This window comes from Prunus persica, chromosome G3 (genome assembly GCF_000346465.2).
Source record: "Prunus persica cultivar Lovell chromosome G3, Prunus_persica_NCBIv2, whole genome shotgun sequence".
NCBI lineage: Eukaryota > Viridiplantae > Streptophyta > Magnoliopsida > Rosales > Rosaceae > Prunus > Prunus persica.
In genome coordinates, this window is record NC_034011.1 from 878745 (window position 1) to 898163 (window position 19419).

The 19419-nt window shown below is 39.1% G+C and overlaps 2 protein-coding genes and 1 pseudogene across 4 annotated transcripts; all 3 read right to left on the bottom strand.

Annotated features, from left to right (window-relative positions):
• LOC109947908 (protein DJ-1 homolog D-like) lies at window positions 6462-8577 on the bottom strand. The gene is made up of 4 exons (XM_020559413.1): window positions 8169-8577; window positions 7586-8026; window positions 7100-7462; window positions 6462-6849 (listed from the first exon to the last, which is right to left on the bottom strand). The coding sequence occupies exons 1-4, from the start codon at window positions 8364-8366 to the stop codon at window positions 6661-6663; spliced, it is 1191 nt and encodes a 396-aa protein (XP_020415002.1). The 5' UTR covers window positions 8367-8577; the 3' UTR covers window positions 6462-6660.
• LOC109947910 lies at window positions 9157-13971 on the bottom strand (annotated as a pseudogene). Its single transcript, XR_002270680.1, has 4 exons — window positions 13712-13971; window positions 12513-12953; window positions 10871-11233; window positions 9157-9564 (listed from the first exon to the last, which is right to left on the bottom strand). The product of XR_002270680.1 is annotated as a protein DJ-1 homolog D-like (transcript).
• Window positions 15665-17805, bottom strand: LOC109947911 (protein DJ-1 homolog D-like). Of its 2 annotated transcripts, none has more exons than XM_020559415.1 (4): window positions 17545-17805; window positions 16857-17311; window positions 16371-16733; window positions 15665-16120 (listed from the first exon to the last, which is right to left on the bottom strand). In XM_020559415.1, exons 1-4 carry the CDS (start codon window positions 17714-17716, stop codon window positions 15932-15934), a joined length of 1179 nt encoding a protein of 392 aa, XP_020415004.1. In that variant the 5' UTR covers window positions 17717-17805; the 3' UTR covers window positions 15665-15931. The 2 variants fall into 2 exon arrangements, with proteins under 2 accessions (XP_020415004.1, XP_020415005.1); XM_020559416.1 differs by having other exon boundaries at window positions 16857-17285; window positions 17516-17805.

The following is a 19419-nucleotide window of genomic DNA, read 5'->3' on the forward strand; positions in this document are numbered from 1 at the left end:
TAGAACCCGAGACTTCCTGCCGATAATTTCGGCAGAGTCTCCCTTATGAATTGGCCACCAACAAAATTCTACCTGCATAAAAATATAGAATAATCCCAACCAGCAGCTTTACAGCGAATAAACAGTTTACAACAAAATGGCCTCCGGCCTCACAATTCAGACCCTAACAGGGCGATAACAGAGCATATCTAAGAACTTCAATTTCAACAAAACAGAGTACAAAGGAAATAACAGGAAGAAAGAGTCCTACGATGACTCAAGGCTCAAAAGCTCACGATCCGGCTCTGCTGCGGAGCTCAGTCAACTACTGACTGGGGGGCGCAAAACAGAAAATTGTGAGTGGACAAAAATAAATTCAGTTCGGTGCAAACCAACGTAATATAACCCCACCGTTTAGAAAACCATGCAAGAAATACCATGCATCTCAAAACCGTCATACACAAGTATATATATATATATATCAAAACAAATCAATACCAAATGCCAAGTCCAAAATTCATAAAGAACACTTTACAAAACCCACCATCCAAAAACTTATAAATCCCGCAACCAAACTCTCGAAAGCGTACCCATTGGCACGACCGGCAAGGAAGTATCCACACCGAGAAACAAGAATGAATGAATAGATATATAATTATATAATATAAGAGATATATGTATATATAGTATAAATATAACCATCACCTAGTTGTACCGGGGAAACAATCCAACCGGGGGATTGTTTGACTAGTCACCCTGGCAGAGTCCTCGTGATGAGTCCTCAATCCACCATGTGACTAGGGAACGAGCCGTCCAACTGGGGGACCAACTCTCAGCCAGAACGTACCGTCGATAACCTCAAAACCCGTACGTCTGTGAACAGTCCTACGCCCGCAGACTACCCAATTAAGGGTCTACAGCAACATCCCGTCAAGGATGCCCCGGGTCCCGACAATTCCAAGTATCTCAAGTCTCCGTGTCCAAGTTCCACATCCGGGGAGGTACATAGGGTAGTGCTTACCGCACACCAAACTGACATTCTATACTCACCACTTTCCACAATCTCATCTCAACAACCCAAGTACCTCACACATAACCAAATATATATATATAAATCCCCAAAATCCATATATTCATACTCAAGATACTCAAATACGTCAAAACCCAAAATATATTTTCAGTGCCTCATAAAAATATCACTTTCAACAATTTCATAAATAATATATTCAAAATACCATTTAAAACATCATGCATAATATTTCCCAAAATCCATATATAAAATATACTTTCAATACCCAATTATACCAAACCCACAATATTTTACCAAAGCGCTTATAAAAACATCAAGCTCAACTCATGAATATAATATATTCAATAAATCATTAAAAACATTATGCACAAATGTTTCATCAATAAAACCATGCATAAGATTTGAAAACAAGATCCACTCACAAGTAGTCCCACGCTGCTTGACCCTGAGAGGGTCCCGCCTGCTGCGTATGCGTGGTCGGAGTACCTCACCCGTCTGAAATAGTGATCGGAGGAGAGAGAACGGGCGACTGGAAGTTCAGACGAGAATCGGCCTGAAATCTGTGTTTTTCGGCGACGAGGAGGCGGCTGGCGGCTGGAGATGGGTCGGGGAACGTCGGCGAGGTCTGGCCGGTTGTTTTGGGTCCGGTCTCGGGGCTGGCCGTGGCCTGTGGCGGCGGCTCCGCGTCTGCAAATCGGAGAAGGAGGAAGAGGGACGCGGGAGAGAGAGAGAATCGGGAGAAAGAGAGAGAAAGAGAGATAAAACTGAAAAATCTGATTTTTACTCTATCCCTTTTCGAAATATTTACAAGTTTGCCACTAACACTATTTTGCCCGTAACTTTTTCGTTACAACTCCGATTCAAGCCTACCGCGTGTCTACGAATTCGTCTCAGTACCACCTACCCAGAAATACCAGTTACTGCCCCAAACACTTTTCGAGCAAGAAAATGACCAATTTACCCCTACCCTGAGGGTAAATTCGTAAATTCACTTAAATAATTTAAAATAGGAATTAAATTTAGAGTCGGGGTGTTACAATATGGGCTGGTGCTGGGTCTGTATGACGGCTGTTGCTGCGGAAGCGATTAGGGTTAGGGCAAGAGACAGTCAAGATTGACTGCTCTGATACCATATCAGATTGGTCAAAAAATAATACTTCATTTATCTTAATATATAACAAATAGGAAGGTTATATATACAGAGCCTAGGAAACTATTCTAGGAAAGTAATTATGTTCCTATAATCTTGCATAATCAAATAGTTGACTTACACTAATTAGGAATGTACAGCTCATTGACATGTTCAGGCTCTACTTCAAGGGTTTGGTGAGCGAGGAAATGGTTGGAAATGAGAGAATGGTGCTGGCTGGGGTTGGGGTTGCTCTATGCGACTCCAGGGATAATTTGGTGTTCGAGGTTTGGAAACCCCTGATTGGGAATGGGATGAGCAAGAATGGTGCCCTGTTGAAAGCCTTGATTGAAGGACTTAATGCTGCTCTTGCTCTGGACTTGAAGCGCATCACCTTTTTCTGTGAGAATTTTCCCATTTTTTTAGTTTGTGAGTTGCTATCTCTTCTCTGTCTCGTTTCAGTCTATTGATGAAAATTAATTAGGCCTAATTGTGGGTTTTGCATTTTAATATAACGACATATATGGTTATGGACGCCTGTGGTTACACTGACCATGAAAGAGACCTCTGTGAAGAGGTCTAAAGGAATGGAACTATTATTATATTAGTGTATACGATGTTGTAGGTTTTGTTAATTAATATTTTTTTTCTTGGAACAATAATGAACTTTCAATTTTCAGATATACTTCATGAAATTTGATAGGGCAAATCGTATATCATCCATTGTGGACAAAGAGATGCATTCGCTTTGAGAAATTTTACTTGTGTCTTCTCAACATTTGCTAAATTAGTTTGCTATCTTGTATTTAAATTGACCATTAGAGAAAGTCTTGTGAACAAGGTCTAAAATAATGGAGTTTATTATGACATTTATGTGTGCAATGTTGTAGTATTTGTGTTGAAACCAAGAATATTGGATGTACTAGTCACTGTGCTACGGTCTATTTACACCCATGAATAGAGCTTGTTGAATTTCTGACATTATATTTTATGTATGAAGGTTAATGGTAAATGGCAAGCAAAGAACTACCCAAGAGCAAGAGAACTCAAAATTGGACTTTCGAAAACTGCATTGCAGTTCAGAAATTGCATTGCAGTTTTTATTTAATTACAATTGAATTTTTGCTCTTTCTTTGGTCTTCAACCTCACGAATTTGAAGAGTAGAGGCTACCCAAATGAGGAATTGGGGAAAGAGAAAAGTAGAACTACCCAAGAGCAAGATAACTCAAAATTAGACTTTTGGAAACTGCATTGTGGATTTAGAAACTGCATTGCAGTTTTAGAAACAGCATTACAGTTTTCTTTTAATTACAATTTGATTTTTATTCTTTTCTTGGCCTTCAACCTCATCAATTTGAAGAGTAGAGGCTACCCAAATGAGGAATTGAGTGGGCAAGAGAAGATTAGAACTACCCAAGAGCAAGGGAACTCAAAATTGGTCTTTTGGAAACTGCATTGCAGTTTTCATTTAATTACAATTTGATTTTTTGTTCTTTCCTTGGCCTTCAACCTCACCAATTTAATTACAATTTGATTTGTGTTCTTTCCTTGTTTTTTTTAAACATAATTGATATCTACCTTGTATTTTTATTGCAGTTTCTGTTTTTATTTTCAGTTTTTGTGTGAATATGTGTTGAAATGATTTTTTTTTTTTTTTAAACTGTTGATTGTTGGTATAAATATTGTATAACTGAATAAATATTACAAAATCAAGTTTGGTGTAGTGGTTTGTGAGTGAGCCTTCCTCCTTTGAGGGTCAAGGTTCAAGTCCCTTCAATGACACAAAATATTTTTTTTAAAGGTGAATAAAGGGCAATGGAGTTGGTCCCCTACAGACGGTGGCAGGTGGTGGCCGGCAACGGTGGCTTGCAGCGGGAGTCCGGTGGTGGTGGCCGGCGAAGGGAGCCCGGCGGTGGTGGCCAACGAAGGGTTGCCGGAGGCGGTAGTCTGACGGTGGCCGAAGGCGGGTGACGGCGGTGGTGGCCGGCGATGGGTGGCTGGCGGTGGTGGCCGGCGATGGGTGGCTGGCGGTGGTGGCTATATATGGACATGTGGCATAGTATGCTTGCCTTAGAAGGAGTGGCATTGTGTGCAATTTTGATATTTTTTAATGATATGTTTGTAAAATTGAGTACTATATTTGGTCTTTGGTCTTATGCTAATTAGATGAAATTGTATTCTTATCTTTCAAATTAGTAAATTATATTATGTTTTAAAAACTAAAGCTCCCCCTAAAAATAAGTAAATTTAAACAATTGAAGACACGTACGAGCAATTTTTTTTAAGGGAGCTTTAGGTGATATATTGGGTGCAACCGAGTTGCAAGGCCAAGGACCATTGAATTACAAAAATAAAGATTTGACGGCGGCAACAAAAAACTTCAGTGAAGAAAAAAAACTTGGAGGAGGAGGATTCGAGGGCATCTACAGGGTAAATTATGTGCTAAAGAGCTCTAAAATAATTTATGTCAGTTCAGTTTAGCACGGTCGAATATGGTGTACTCTTTTTTTACATGCATAAAGTTTTAAAAAACTGGGAAAATTGCATTGTCAAGCTTTTGATTATCCATGCATAATGTTCATTTACAATTAGATGGTTGGTCAGGGTACTCTAAACAATGGAAAAGTACGTAGTTGCAGTTAAAAAACTAGCAATTCTCCAATCTGACAGGGCAAAGGCGAATTTCGTAAACGAGGTGAAGCTGATAAGTAACGTTCATCACCGGAATCTCATTCTTCTTGGATGTTGTAGCAAAGGACCGTAATTGCTTCTCATATATGAATACATGGCAAACAACAGCCTCTACAGATTCATATTTGGTAATAATTTTCGGCTTTTCAGCTCAGCTACCTCTAAATGCATGCCTCTCAACTGGAAACAACTAAATGACATAATCCTGGGTACAGCGGGGTCTGGCCTATTTACATGAGAAGTTTCATGAGATGTAAAAACCAGCAATATTATTTTGGATGATAATTTCCAGCCACCAGATCTGCCGGAACATTGTAAGTTAAAGTACTTTCCCACAGGCATAACCCCTGATTGAGATCTATATGATCATTACTCTTCTACAATATTTATACCGATATTGTGTTTTGCCCTACTTATCTTTCTATCCGCACACAAAAAGTGTTATGAATCTACTACATACATCTTGTGTAGCTTGTCACATTCCAGGATCGACTCTGCCGTATCACGATATTGTTCGTTTTGAGCCCCCTTCTCTGCCCTCACGGTTTTATTTCTGAAAACTCACGAGCAACTTTTCAGTGGGTCTCCTATCCTGGGATTGCTCTAACCCCCAACTCGCTTAACTTCGAAATTCCCATGACTCCGAAGCCAGTGAACTCCCAAAAAACCTCGTACTAGATAAAAACGAGTATGTATATATAAGACACATTATCCTCTCTCCGTTGATCGATATGGAATGTTACATAGCCGAAGAGGAGTACATCACCATCATGGTGATGCTCTATAGTGTTTCTCTCTGTGGAAGTGTTTCTCACTTCTGTTTTAGCCTATCTGAGCAATGGTGCTCACGGCACCTCCTACCAAGCCTTCTTTAAATAACCAAAGAATTTGGTCCAACAGACACAAAACATTAATGCACTGAAAAAGCACAACCACCAGCATTGGAAAAGAAGCCAGCCGCTCCTCTTTCTCATGTCCTTGGTGCAGCACAGTGGGGCACACCTGCCCACACATCTCCTGCTGCCAACGAAGTCCCTCTTTATGCATAGCTCAAGTTTGGCTTCTCAAAGAACCCAAGAGCCAAAAGTAATAGCAATAATACAAAGCCTATTCTACCTCTCTTTTTCTCTCTCTCTCTCATGAAAAACATCTCTCATGAAAAACAAATGTTAGCTTGTTTGATGCATTCATTTCATTGTTTTAAGTTTTAGAAAAGTGACACATACCATGAGAAAGTGAAAGAATGTCCAAAAGATAAAGTTAGAGAGAAATTGCTATCAAAGCTTTTTCACAAAGTTAGGACACACATGCCCACCAAGTTGGATTCCAATTGCCTTAGGTGTAGATCACCCAAGTGCTGGAACCCACTCCATCTGTGTCTCCAGCCTTTTAACAAAGATGGCATGTGCCGTCATTTCCCCATTTGAAAAACCCACGGCATGACAAATAAATGAAGAAAGCTAGCAAACAAACAATGATAAAGTAGCCCTTACACAATTAACAATACAATTTGGGCCAATTTTCAACAGTGAAGGCATCTTATTACGGTGGGATCATTTGCATCCTCGGAGCCTTTCTTTTTCGAAATAAGGATAGATTTTAATCATTAAACTAGGAATGTAAACGCTAGATCTGAAAGCAGATTCAAGGATTTCCGTAAAAATCATAATCAACATTACGTAGTTACAAACATACAAAATCCATCCACAATTCGTACAGATACAGCAGAATTACACGGAGTTTCTGGCTATGCTTCTTTTTCTTTTATTCTCTTATTCGTTTATGGAATTCCATATATTACTTGGAAGCAGCTGACCTGGTAAAGGGTGCCTAGAATGATACTCGAATATCAAGCAATGTCATCAACTGAGAAATAAGCTCTGGTTGGCCATGCCACGCTGCTGCGGTAACCAGATTTCCATCAGTGACACAACGATCTATTGGATCCGCTTCCACAAACGTCCCCCCTGACGAAACCACACGAGCCTTAATCCCTGGGTATCCAGTACATTTCTTCCCCTGAAATATAGCCAATTGAACCAATTATATGACATGCTAAAAAGTGCCTAATCCGTTAATAAGTACATTAACCACTAATCAAAAGAAACAGAAAAAATATCATCTCCTTTGCGATTTTAAAGAGTACTCACCTCCCTCTTCCCCATAGTTATTTACAATTGAGAGGTTAATAGGTCACAGCAGATCAGCTCAACAGAACCAAAATACAAAGCACTACCACTAACTATGTTTTTTTCTTTAAGAACCATACCTGCAGAACACCAGCAGCAACTAAAATTTCCAGGCCATGGCAGATGGATGCAACTGGTTTCCTGGCTTCCATAAATTTTTTCACTAGTACAATAACATCCTCCTTTAGTGCCAAAAACTCTGGAGCTTTACCTCCAGGGAGTACAAGAGCGTCATAACTTGAGGCATCTATGGATTCAAAGTCAGCTGTTAAAACAAAATTATGTCCCCGGATCTCACTGTAGGTTTGGCCCCCTTCAAGATCACGGATAGCAGTTGGGCAGGTATCACCGGCTTTCTTCTTGGGGCAAACCACATCAACATGGCATCCTAGAACTTTGAGGGTCTGATAAGGCACAGTTACCTCATAATCTTCCGCGTAGTTCTACAAATATTGGGAAGGGGAGCAATTAAATGATGATGATTAGTAACTAACAGTTTAATCATTGGCTATATTTTGTCCCATATTTGTCATTGCAATATAAAAGAAACAGAAAAGAAAGCTTACTCCAATGATGATGAGGACCCTTCTCTCTGAAGCACATATTTTGCCTCCCAGTGCCTTGAGAAAAAGCCCAATGAACTCAGGATTGCCATAATATGTGACCCCAGTAATTAAATTATCATCAGCAACACACACTGACAATGTATCGGGTTCTACCCAGTGAGCACCAGCAGCAACCAATCCAGGTTTCATAGTTGAAACCGCTGTGCACTTGCGACCTTTAACAGCGGCTGCAGCTGCTAAGACCAACTGCCCATGGCAAATAGCAGCAATTGGCTTTCTGGAGTCGGAAAATTTTCTCACCAATTCTACAACCGATGCATTCATAGCAAGATGTTCAGGAGATCGTCCTCCTGGTATAACTAGACCATCATATTCCTCAAATTCAATCTCATCAAATGTTGCATTCAGTGTGAAATTGTGACCACGAGATTCGCTATTAGCCTGTAACCAAAAAGGTACAGAAAACCAAACACAACACACACATCAAAACAAGAGTAAGGGTTAGGTGAATTCAAGCTTCTTTCTTTGTCCTGATCAGAGGAGGTTCAAAATAAATTAATTAACAGGAAAGACAGGGTGTCACCTCATCAGTGGTCTCTACTTGAATGGTTATGGCAGTGGCGCAGATATCACCAGCTTTCTTGCCAGGAGAAACTGCATCAACAGCGACTCCAAATGCCTGCAGTGCTTGAAATGGGACCATTGCCTCGTAATCTTCCATGTAGTCCCCGCACAGTAACAACACCCTCCTCCTCCGCTCCTCGCCTTTTGGATTCCCCATTTCTTTTCTTATTTCCTTCTTTAGTTTCTTGCTTTTACTCTCTTCTTTTTCACAGAGAGAGAGAGAGACAGAGAGAGAGAAAGAGACTGAAAGTTTGAGAGTCTGAAGACAAGGTAGGTGATAGCTAGCGCTGCTCTGCTTTGCTTGCTTAATAGTAATATATTAATACTCACGAAAGCGTTTCTGGAGGTTTCTGGAGTCAGCTAGACACGTCGCACTCAATTTGAGCGACACGTCGCACTCAATTATTGTAGCATCTCCCTATTCCTCTCTTCGTTTCTGGAGGTTTCGCGCCATTACCAACAATATCCAAGTTTGATTATTTGAGGAAGTGACAAGTCTAAATTATTTGAGGAAAGATTCACCAACACCGACCAAGTGATAAGTCTAAATTATTTAAGGAAAGATTCAAACCTGAGTGCAAAGTCAATGCTTCCAAGCTAATGTCCCGAAAGAGAGATGGATAATGTAATGTTCATCTCCAACAGGTCCTAAAATCATAGAGTTTGATATCTTGCTTCTCCCAAAAAGACGGTTGATTTCGTTTTGAGTAGCGCTCGCGTTGATTTTATCTTGACTGCCAGATTTTTCACCAGAGCAGCAAAGCTGCTTGCTTTCTGTTATGAGGTCTGGTTTTGTCAACAAACTATATTGCTTGACCCAAAAGAAAATGCAATATCATGTCAATCCTCATTTTGCAGTTGCAAGAGGATGGTTGTGAAAATACAAGCTAACTCTGGACAACATGATATTCATTCAGGTAAACCTTCAAGGTGTACGGTGAGAGAGATTGCGACCAAAAATCACTGTGTCCTGCTAAAGCATAAGTAGTATAATACAAGCTTCATCCACAACCAAACTTGCAAGGAACATGGCATATACATATCAAAACCATGTCACTTATTCCCTCATATATACAAACGTCACCTTAACATAACACAACATACATGCCTTATTCTTTCATGAATTACATATAGTACATGCAAGCAGCAGACCCAGTAAACAGCAACTAGAATGATACTCGAATATCAAGCAATGTCATCAACTGAGAAATGAACTCTGGGTGGCCCAGCCACGCTGCTCCAGTAACCAAATTTCCATCCGTGAAGCAACGAAATATTGGATCAGGTTCCAGCCATGTTGCTCCTGACAAAACCACATTAAGCTTCACTGCTGGATACACAGTACATTTCTTTCCCTAAAATTTAGCCAGTTAACAACAATTAGGACATGATTAAAAAAAGTTCATAATGTGAAAATATGTAAATCAACCCTCAATCAGAAGAATCAGCAAAAGGCAAACAGATTACAACTTCAAGTGGGTTTCTTTTTTACCTTGTCGTAAAATACTCACTCAGTAAATCAACCCTCTTACAAAATTGATGATACTCCCAACTCCTCCTAACACCTTCTGAAAAACTGAAACTGCCTAGCTCAGCCAAGCCTTTTGGTTTTCCTTACTAGGTAATTTCTTGTTTTATCCCATTCTTAAACCATTCCATCTAGCATAGATTTTTACTGCTTCATATATTCCTTCAGAGAATTTTGCATTACAGTACACACCTTCCGACTTTTATATTACAGCACAAATGTTCATGCACCAACTGGCAAGCTTGCTCATCAACACCCACAACAGAACAAACATCTAAATTTACAATCAACTACATAGATAGTGAGTAAAAGAACAAATAAATCCACAGATTATTTGTATTGTCTTTTTGGTTAAACATGTTTAACTTCCCACACAAAAAATTAATTTTACTCTAGCATTTTAGTTGATGTTAAAAAGCGTAAGAAGTTAAAATTTTATGTAATCTACATTATATCTACCACGGAAATGCTATAATGAGGGGTTGTGGGTGAGGGGTTCAATACCACTATCCAATAATATAAAGGAAATTTTGAACTTGAAACTTTTTTAATGGTTGGATGGTTGGATTGAACCCCTCACTCAAACCCCCCACGCAGATCCCTCTCATTGTAGCATCTCCCATATCTACCATATCATGCTTGGACTTTAAAATTCCAAAATTTATAATCTCGATTTTGTGATATGATTTTGGATTGTTGATGAGGATTTTGCTTCCTTGTTTGTGTGCCTAACAAATTAACTTTATATTATTGTTTCTGCATTTTGTACATTTCAACTCATTTAGTTTCAGAAATCAACTTGGACTTTAGATTGAACTTCTGGACAGCATGGGACTGATCCCAACAACATGGGACCCATCCCTATTAAAAGATGAGCTATATATACAATAAAACTACACTGCCACATAAACAGGGATTACAGCTTCACTTCGTTTCAGTTGAACCACATGGAATTATAGAAAGTCAGCAATATTTTTAACAATATCAATACTATGTTTGACGACGCAACGAATTGAAACAATATGAAAATAGTCGGATGTGATTGAGAAACTTAAAGAATATGGACCAAATTGAAATTCAGATCAAATTTCTGGAAACAAAAGAGTAGCCTGGCTGAAAGGGAGTAACCTTACCTGTAGAACACCAGCAGCAGCTAAAATCTGCTGACTGTGGCAGATGGATGCAATTGGTTTCCTGGCTTCCACAATTTGCTTCACTAATGCAATAACATTCTCATCCAATGCCAAATATTATGGGGCTCGACCTCCAGGGATTACAAGAGCATCATAACTTGAGACATCTAGAGCTTCAAAGTCAGCTGTTAAAGTGAAATTATGGCCCGGCTTCTCACTGTAGGTTTGGTCACCTTCAAAATCATGGACAGCAGTTGCACAGATTTCACCAGCTTTCTTCTTGGGGCAAACTGAATCAGCATGGCATCCTAGAGCTTGAAGAGACTGAAAAGGCACAATTACCTCATAATCTTCCATGAAGTCCTACAAATGTTGAGGGAGAGAAAGTGAATGATGCTTAGTAACTGTGAGAAATATAAAATTTTGATCATTGACTAGAATAATACGTAGATAACAATTAGTTCATAAACAAAAGACACGCAGCTTTAACGTTCTTGTCAAGGGGTTTACTAGATTTACAGTGGATTAAAACACGTAGCCAAACTTGATTTATGGACCATCTTATCACTATTGATATTGACAAGTAAAATAATATTTTGAATTTGGTGGGCTTTAAAGGTTTGTCAAGTAGCCAATCTTGATTTATGGACCATCTTATCACTGTTAAATAACCAGCTTACAAAACGTGGTGGGCTTCAAGGTTTGTCAAGTTGTATAACTTTTGGCATTGTAGGTAGAGAAGTTTAGGTATGCTTCAAAGGATTTGGTTTTAAAGAGAAAACAAACAACTGGTTTCAAGAAATAGGTTCTTATGAAATCTGACAGCAACTAATTTATGAGTCTAAGGCAGTAGTAGCATTTCGAATTTGGAGACCTAATTGGCTTGGGTATTGGAGGTATTCAGTTTTGGGGGAAGGGGGAAATTGAAATTCTTCAGTAGTCAACTTTCCGGAAAATTAAAGTAAAGGAGTCTTTTAAAATTCATAAAGGATGTAGTTGTCTATGTATCATGTTTAGAATCCATAATTCAAACAACTTGAAAAATGACCAGTATTCATGTTTGGATTTACTTTCACAAGTTCACAACTTACACAAATGACCTAACAAACAAGTATTCCAATGGGCAACGGACCCAGGTAGGCAGACCAATGAAGCATACCACCAAAACCTTGAAAAAACACACATAGGAATGAATGAATGAACCCTATCACACCAGAAATGTGGCAAATCTGGTAAAGCCTATTCAGGTTACTTTCACTATCTTTCAGAAGTATCTGTAAAAGGGCAAATCTCCATCAATTCTCTACAGTTTATCTTTATGCCCATTCATGCATGTATATATTATACGAAGAAGTTTTTGACATATGGGCATGTATTGTGTGTCAAATGTATACGCTTCATGAAGACAGGTTCAAGAGCACATACACCATTTTCACCTTATTCATTCATTTTTGTTTATTCTGGGTTACTGCAATTTGAATCATAATGCACATTAACTTCAGCAGAATATTTTGCCATGAACAATGCACATTAAAAAAAAAAAATACTGGACAGTGATAATCACGATAATATATATACTCAATATTGATCGGCATCACAATTTCATATTTCTCATTGCACTACGAAGGAAAATAAAACTTACCCCACAGAGAAACAGGATCCTCCTATCTGAACCAGTTATGTTACCTCCTAGTGCCTTCACAAAAAGCCTAATGAACTCAGGATGGCCTTCATATGTAGCCCCAGTAATTATATTACCATCAACAACACACGCCAACATGGTCTCAGGTTCCACCCAATAAGCACCTGCAGCAACAAGTACAGGTCTGACAGCTGGGAAGGCCGTACACTTCCTACCTTTAACCGAGCCTGCAGCTGCTAGGACAAGTTGCCCATGGCAAATCGAAGCAATTGGCTTTCCGGAATCAGAAAACTTTCTCACCAATTCTAAAACCGATGCATCCAAAGCAAGATATTCAGGTGCCCGTCCTCCTGGTATTATTAATCCATCATATTTGTTAAATTCAATGTCATCAAATGTTGCATTCAGTGCGAAATTGTGACCACGTGATTCAGAATAAGTCTGCAACCAAAGAAAAAAAATACAGAAAACCAAAAAACATATTAAAACAAAGGGGGACCAGAAAGACATATATATAGCATTTGAAGATTTGTAAATTAACCACAGATCACGATTCAGCAAACCTAGGTAGCGCATTATCAGAGTATTTTCACTTAGAGACGAGGGCACTAATGCAATTTTGTTTATTGAATATGGTGTACGCGGTGACGTTGGAGCCAAAAATTTGTTCACGCTGTCTTGTCCCCCAGAACTCAAGCTCAATACAGGTCGGTTCTCTAGCTAGCTCATAATGAATGAGCAAGCACTCTAACAGAACTCCTAACATGTGTTCTTGTTTGAGCTTACTTTAGTCTCGCTGTCCACACAACCCAGAACTATAACCTACGGATTGCTATTTGTCAATCTAATAGAGTGGCTCTAATCAACAATAAAGCTTATTCATTTTGTCTTTAATTAAGGCTACCAACGATTGGCTGATGCAAAAAACTAAACTTGAAAGCGTGATGTTCGTTCGTAAACTTGACAAACTAATTTCCAGTCCCAACAGATTCCAAATTTTAGAGGAGGCAACATAATCCCATATGTGAGAATTGTAAGCACTTCAATCTTTGAGACAAATTTCTTGTTTTGGGTTTACAAATTCAAGTGAAGTAAGCATTCAGTCTTCAATATAATTGAGTGTGCTTAATGAGGCTAAAGAAAACGTTTTTCATTAAAAATAAACAAAGGAAAAGGCAAAAGAAGCAGAGGTGGGTAACCTGGTGAGCAGGAGAAAGTTGATGAATGGCTGTGCGGCAGATATCACCAGCTTTCTTGCCAGGACAGACAGCATCAACGGACACTCCATATGCCTGCAGTGCTTGAAATGGAACCATCGCCTCGTAGTCTTCCACGTAGTCCCCCAATACCAACAACACCCTGCGTTCGCCTTTCGCCATTTTCTTGTGTTTAATTTCTTGGAATTTCAGAGAGAGAGAGAGAGAGAGGAAGGGGTGACAGAGAATTTCGGCGGACTAAACTCTCGGATAAAGAAACAGAATCTCATGGCTTTCGGCTCTACTCAATGAATAGAATATGTTGAGAGTATAGCCGAGCGGCTATACGTGGCTATATACTGTATAAGTAAAATATGTTAATAGTAGAAAAACAGTACAGCCGAGCGGCTATATTATGTAAATAGATTATTCTACACGTATGGGCGCCGGGCTGTACTATATAAATAGGATATATGTAATAGTATAGCCGGGCTGCTACACTATATGAATAGAATATCTAAACGTATAGCCGCCCGGCTATACTCTATAAATGGAATATTTTAAAACTTATAGCCGGTCGACTATACTATATACATAGAATATTTTAAACCGTACCACGGTCCCGGCCACCACCCTCTACCTAGATCCATCATCGCCATCACCATCTTCTTCGTCATTGTCATCATCGTCGTAAAATTCCGAAGACTTATCGTCTGATCCCAAAACTAGATGAAATTTCGAAGAGTTGTGGGAGAAATTCAGAGCTGGGTTTGTTGTTGTTGTTTTGCTGATAGTAAAACTCGAGTCTCCAAATTGGCTGTGGCCTCCTATTTTCCCTTCCATTACACCGTGTCTCAAGTTTTTCACCATTGATGATCGTTCTTGCTTTTTTCTTTCACTTACCACACCCTTCTCTTTTCTTTCCATATCTCTCTCTCTCTGAATTTCTAAACGCACACAGACCGTAATACAATAAAGTAACAGCAATAATACAACGCCTATTCTACCTCTCTCTCTCTCTCTCTCTCATGAAAAACAAATGTTAGTTTGTTTGATGCATTAATTGCATTGTTTTAAGTTTTAGAAAAGTGACACATATCATGAGAAAGAGAGAGAATGTCCAAAAGAGAAAGTTAGAGAAAAAATTGCTATCAAAGCTTTTTCACAAAGTTAGACACACACGCCCACCAAGTTGGATTGCAATTGCTTTAGGTGTAGATCACTCTAATGCTGGAACCCACTCCATGTGTGTATCCAGCCTTTTAGAGCATCTCCACCCATAAGGGCTAAGGCAAGGGCAAGTAAGGGCTGCCACTATTCATGTGAATAGTGGCAGCCTTGCCTTTTTTGATTCCACCCCAAAAGGCTAGGGCAAGGGCAAGAAAAAAAAAAAAAGGATATGCAACAAAATATAAATTTGTTATGTATTTATAGGGAAAGTGAATAAAATTGTTATGTATTTATAGGGAAAACATCCATAATTTTTTGGTATTTTTTTTAAAAAAATTTTGATTTTTTTTTTTCATTTTTTTCAATTTTTTTGACTCGCTGACGTCAGCGTGACATCACCACTGACATCAGCGCCCTAGGGCTGAAGCCCAGGCAAAATCTGCCCTTGGGCTTGCCCAGGCTGATGGACCCAGGGCTTGCCCGGGCTGCAGGTCGTGCGCTGGAGGGTCTTTTGGGCTGGCAGTGGGCCTTTTGCCCGAGTTGGTGGCATGCGCTGGACATGCTCTTAACAAAGATGGCATGTGCCGTCATTTCCCCATTTGAAAACCCACGGTATGACAAATGAAGAAAGCTAGCAAGCAAACAATGATAAAGTAGCCTTTACACAATTAACAATACAATTCGGGCCAATTTTCAACAGTGAAGGCATCTTATTGCGTCCTCCGGAGCCTTTCTTTTTCGAAATAAGGATAGATTTTAATTTAAACTAGGAATGTAAACGCTAGATCTGAAAGCAGATTCAATGATTTCCATAAAAATCATAATCAACATTACGTAGTTACAAACATACAAGATCCATCCACAATTGGTACATATAGAGCAGAACCCAAGCATCATTGTTCCCTCACAGATACACACAACACCTTCACATATGCTCTTATTCTTTTATTGAATTACACGGAGTTTCTGGCTATGCTTCTTTTCCTTTTATTCTCTTATTCGTTTATGGAATTCCATATATTACTTGGAAGCAGCAGACCCTGTAAAGGGTGCCTAGAATGATACTCGAATATCAAGCAATGTCATCAACTGAGAAATAAGCTCTGCTTGGCCATGCCACGCTGCTGCGGTAACCAGATTTCCATCAGTGACACAACGATCTATTGGATCCGCTTCCACAAACGTCCCTCCTGACGAAACCACACGAGCCTTAATCCCTGGGTATCCAGTACATTTCTTCCCCTGAAATATAGCCAATTGAACCAATTATATGACATGCTAAAAAGTGCCTAATCAGTTAATAAGTACATTAACCACAAATCAAAAGAAACAGAAAAAATATCATCTCCTTTGCGATTTTAAAGAGTACTCACCTCCCTCTTCCCCATAGTTATTTACAATTGAGAGGTTAATAGGTCACAACAGATCAGCTCAACAGAACCAAAATACAAAGCACTACCACTAACTATGTTTTTTTCTTTAAGAACCATACCTGCAGAACACCAGCAGCAACTAAAATTTCCAGGCCATGGCAGATGGATGCAACTGGTTTCCCGGCTTCCATAAATTGTTTCACTAGTACAATAACATCCTCCTTTAGTGCCAAAAACTCTGGAGCTTTACCTCCAGGGAGTACAAGAGCGTCATAACTTGAGGCATCTATGGATTCAAAGTCAGCTGTTAAAACAAAATTATGTCCCTGGATCTCACTGTAGGTTTGGCCCCCTTCAAGATCACGGATAGCAGTTGGGCAGGTATCACCGGCTTTCTTCTTGGGGCAAACCACATCAACATGGCATCCTAGAACTTTGAGGGTCTGATAAGGCACAGTTACCTCATAATCTTCCGCGTAGTTCTACAAATATTGGGGAGGGGAGCAATTAAATGATGATGATTAGTAACTAACAGTTTAATCATTGGCTATATTTTGTCCCATATTTGTCATTGCAATATAAAAGAAACAGAAAAGAAAGCTTACTCCAATGATGATGAGGACCCTTCTCTCTGAAGCACATATTTTGCCTCCCAGTGCCTTGAGAAAAAGCCTAATGAACTCAGGATTGCCATAATATGTGACCCCAGTAATTAAATTATCATCAGCAACACACACTGACAATGTATCGGGTTCTACCCAGTGAGCACCAGCAGCAACCAATCCAGGTTTCATAGTTGAAACCGCGGTGCATTTGCGACCTTTAACAGCGCCTGCAGGTGCTAAGACCAACAGCCCATGGCAAATAGCAGCAATTGGCTTTCTGGAGTCAGAAAATTTTCTCGCCAATTCTACAACGGATGCCTTCATAGCAAGATGTTCAGGAGATCGTCCTCCTGGTATAACTAGACCATCATATTTGTCAATTTCGATGTCATCAAATGTTGCATTCAGTGTGAAATTGTGACCACGAGAACCAAAAAGGTACACGAAAGAAAACCAAACACAACACACACATTAAAACAAGAGTAATGGTTAGGTGAATTCAAGCTTCTTTGTCTTGCTTGTCTCTCAAACTCAAACTCAAACTCAAACTCAAACTCATCAGAGGTTGTTTTCCAACAACTGTGTTCAATATTAAACATATAAAATATATTCCTCTTGTTTACAAATAAAAAAGAACAGGAAAGACAGGAAAGACAGAATTTGACCTGGTCAGTGGACTCTACTTGAATGGTTATGGCAGTGGCGCAGATATCACCAGCTTTCTTGACAGGAGAAACTGCATCAACAGAGACTCCAAATGCCTGCAGTGCTTGAAATGGGACCATTGCCTCGTAATCTTCCATGTAGTCCCCGCACAGTAACAACACCCTCCTCTGCACCTCGCCTTTCGGATTCCCCATTTCTTTTCTTATTTCCTTCTTTAGTTTCTTTCTTCTTTTTCAGAGAGAGAGAGTTTTCAGAGAGATTTTTCAGAGAGAGAGAGAGAGGGAGAGAGTCTGAATACAAGAAGGTAGGTTATAGCTTGAGCTGCTCTGCTTTGCTTACTTAAATACTCACAAAAGCGTTTTTGGAGGTTTGTGGAGTCAGCTCGATACGGTCGCACGCAATTTGAGCAACACATCGCAGTCAGTTATCGTGGCATCTCTCTATTCGCCGCTTCTTTTCAGTTCGGATAACTATTCTATTAGTTTCGAGCCTATCACCGTCTCCATGTTTGATACGTTTTTTTGTTGTCTTCTTCACCGACACCGTGAGTCTAATTTATTGAAACTTGAGTTTGTTCTCTTCACGGACCAAGTGGGTCTAAATTATTGGAGGAAGATTGAAACTTGAGTTTGTTCTCTTCACGGACCAAGTGAGTCTAAATTATTAGAGGATGATTAAAACTTGAGTGCAAAGAGGCGGATTTATTCTTTTATTGTGAATCTTATTGTGAATACAAGTAGTGGTCTAAATTATTAGAGAAGTATTTTAATTTGAGTGCAAAGAGCACAAATTTAAGTGCAAATGAGTGTACTCACTGTCTTATTACGATTGCAAATGATTGTCTAAATTATTAGAGACATATTCAAATTATAGTGCAAAGAAGCGTACTCACTGTCTTATTGTGAATATTCGAATGTCTTATTGTGAATATTCGAATATTCGAGCTCAATGCTTCCTTTTCGATTGAAAAAATAAAAAAGAAGCTCAATGCTTCCAAGCTAATGTCCCTACTACTATAGAAAAGCTCTTTAGAGTCGTCATCATCTTCTTCTTGCCTTCATTGTAGCACGTGTGTGGCCCAATAGAAAAGCTCAATGCTTCCAAGCTAATGTCCCTATACTATAGATTATAGAAAAGCTCTTTGGAGTCCTCATCTTCCTCTTGCCTTCATTGTAGCACGTGTGTGGCCCAATAGAAAAGCTAATGTCCCTATACTATAAGGACCATGCGGACAGTGATGGATTCAAGATTATGTGGCCAAGGGGGCTTAGTGTAAAGTTCCGAAATTTTTCTACAAAGAAAATAATGCTAAAAAGATAGAACGATAGTACTATAATCCATCATTCGAGTTCTTAGTTCAGGGTCTGCCTGAAAATTAGCTAATATCTAATCTACTTCAATTGGTCTTGCATTTGAACTATCTGGGTTAGGCGAAGAAGGACTATCCGTAGATAATTTTCTTTTAAAGATTCGTTCCATAAATCTACAAATCAATTAATTCAATCAATCATTAATTTTTATCCAAATTATCATATGAATATGAAATTTTCAATAATCCACTCTCAATATTCAATATCCTTAAACCCATATCAATCAATATTCAATATACCAATACTTGCCAATGAAAGTTTCAACGACATTAGGGAATTTTTCCCTTATGTAATTGTCCAATCAATATTCAAAATAATCAATCAATTCACATTATCAAGCATAAACTCAATCAATCTACATTATCCATCAATATGATTCATATACGTGAATTTCATTACATAAAAAAATATCAATATCAACAATTTATATTATCACTATAAGCGTTGGGAGATTGGGAATGAAGGGTGGGTTGGGAGATTGGGACAGGTTAGGGTTTGAGATGGTGGGAAGAGCTGTGAAATTGGGA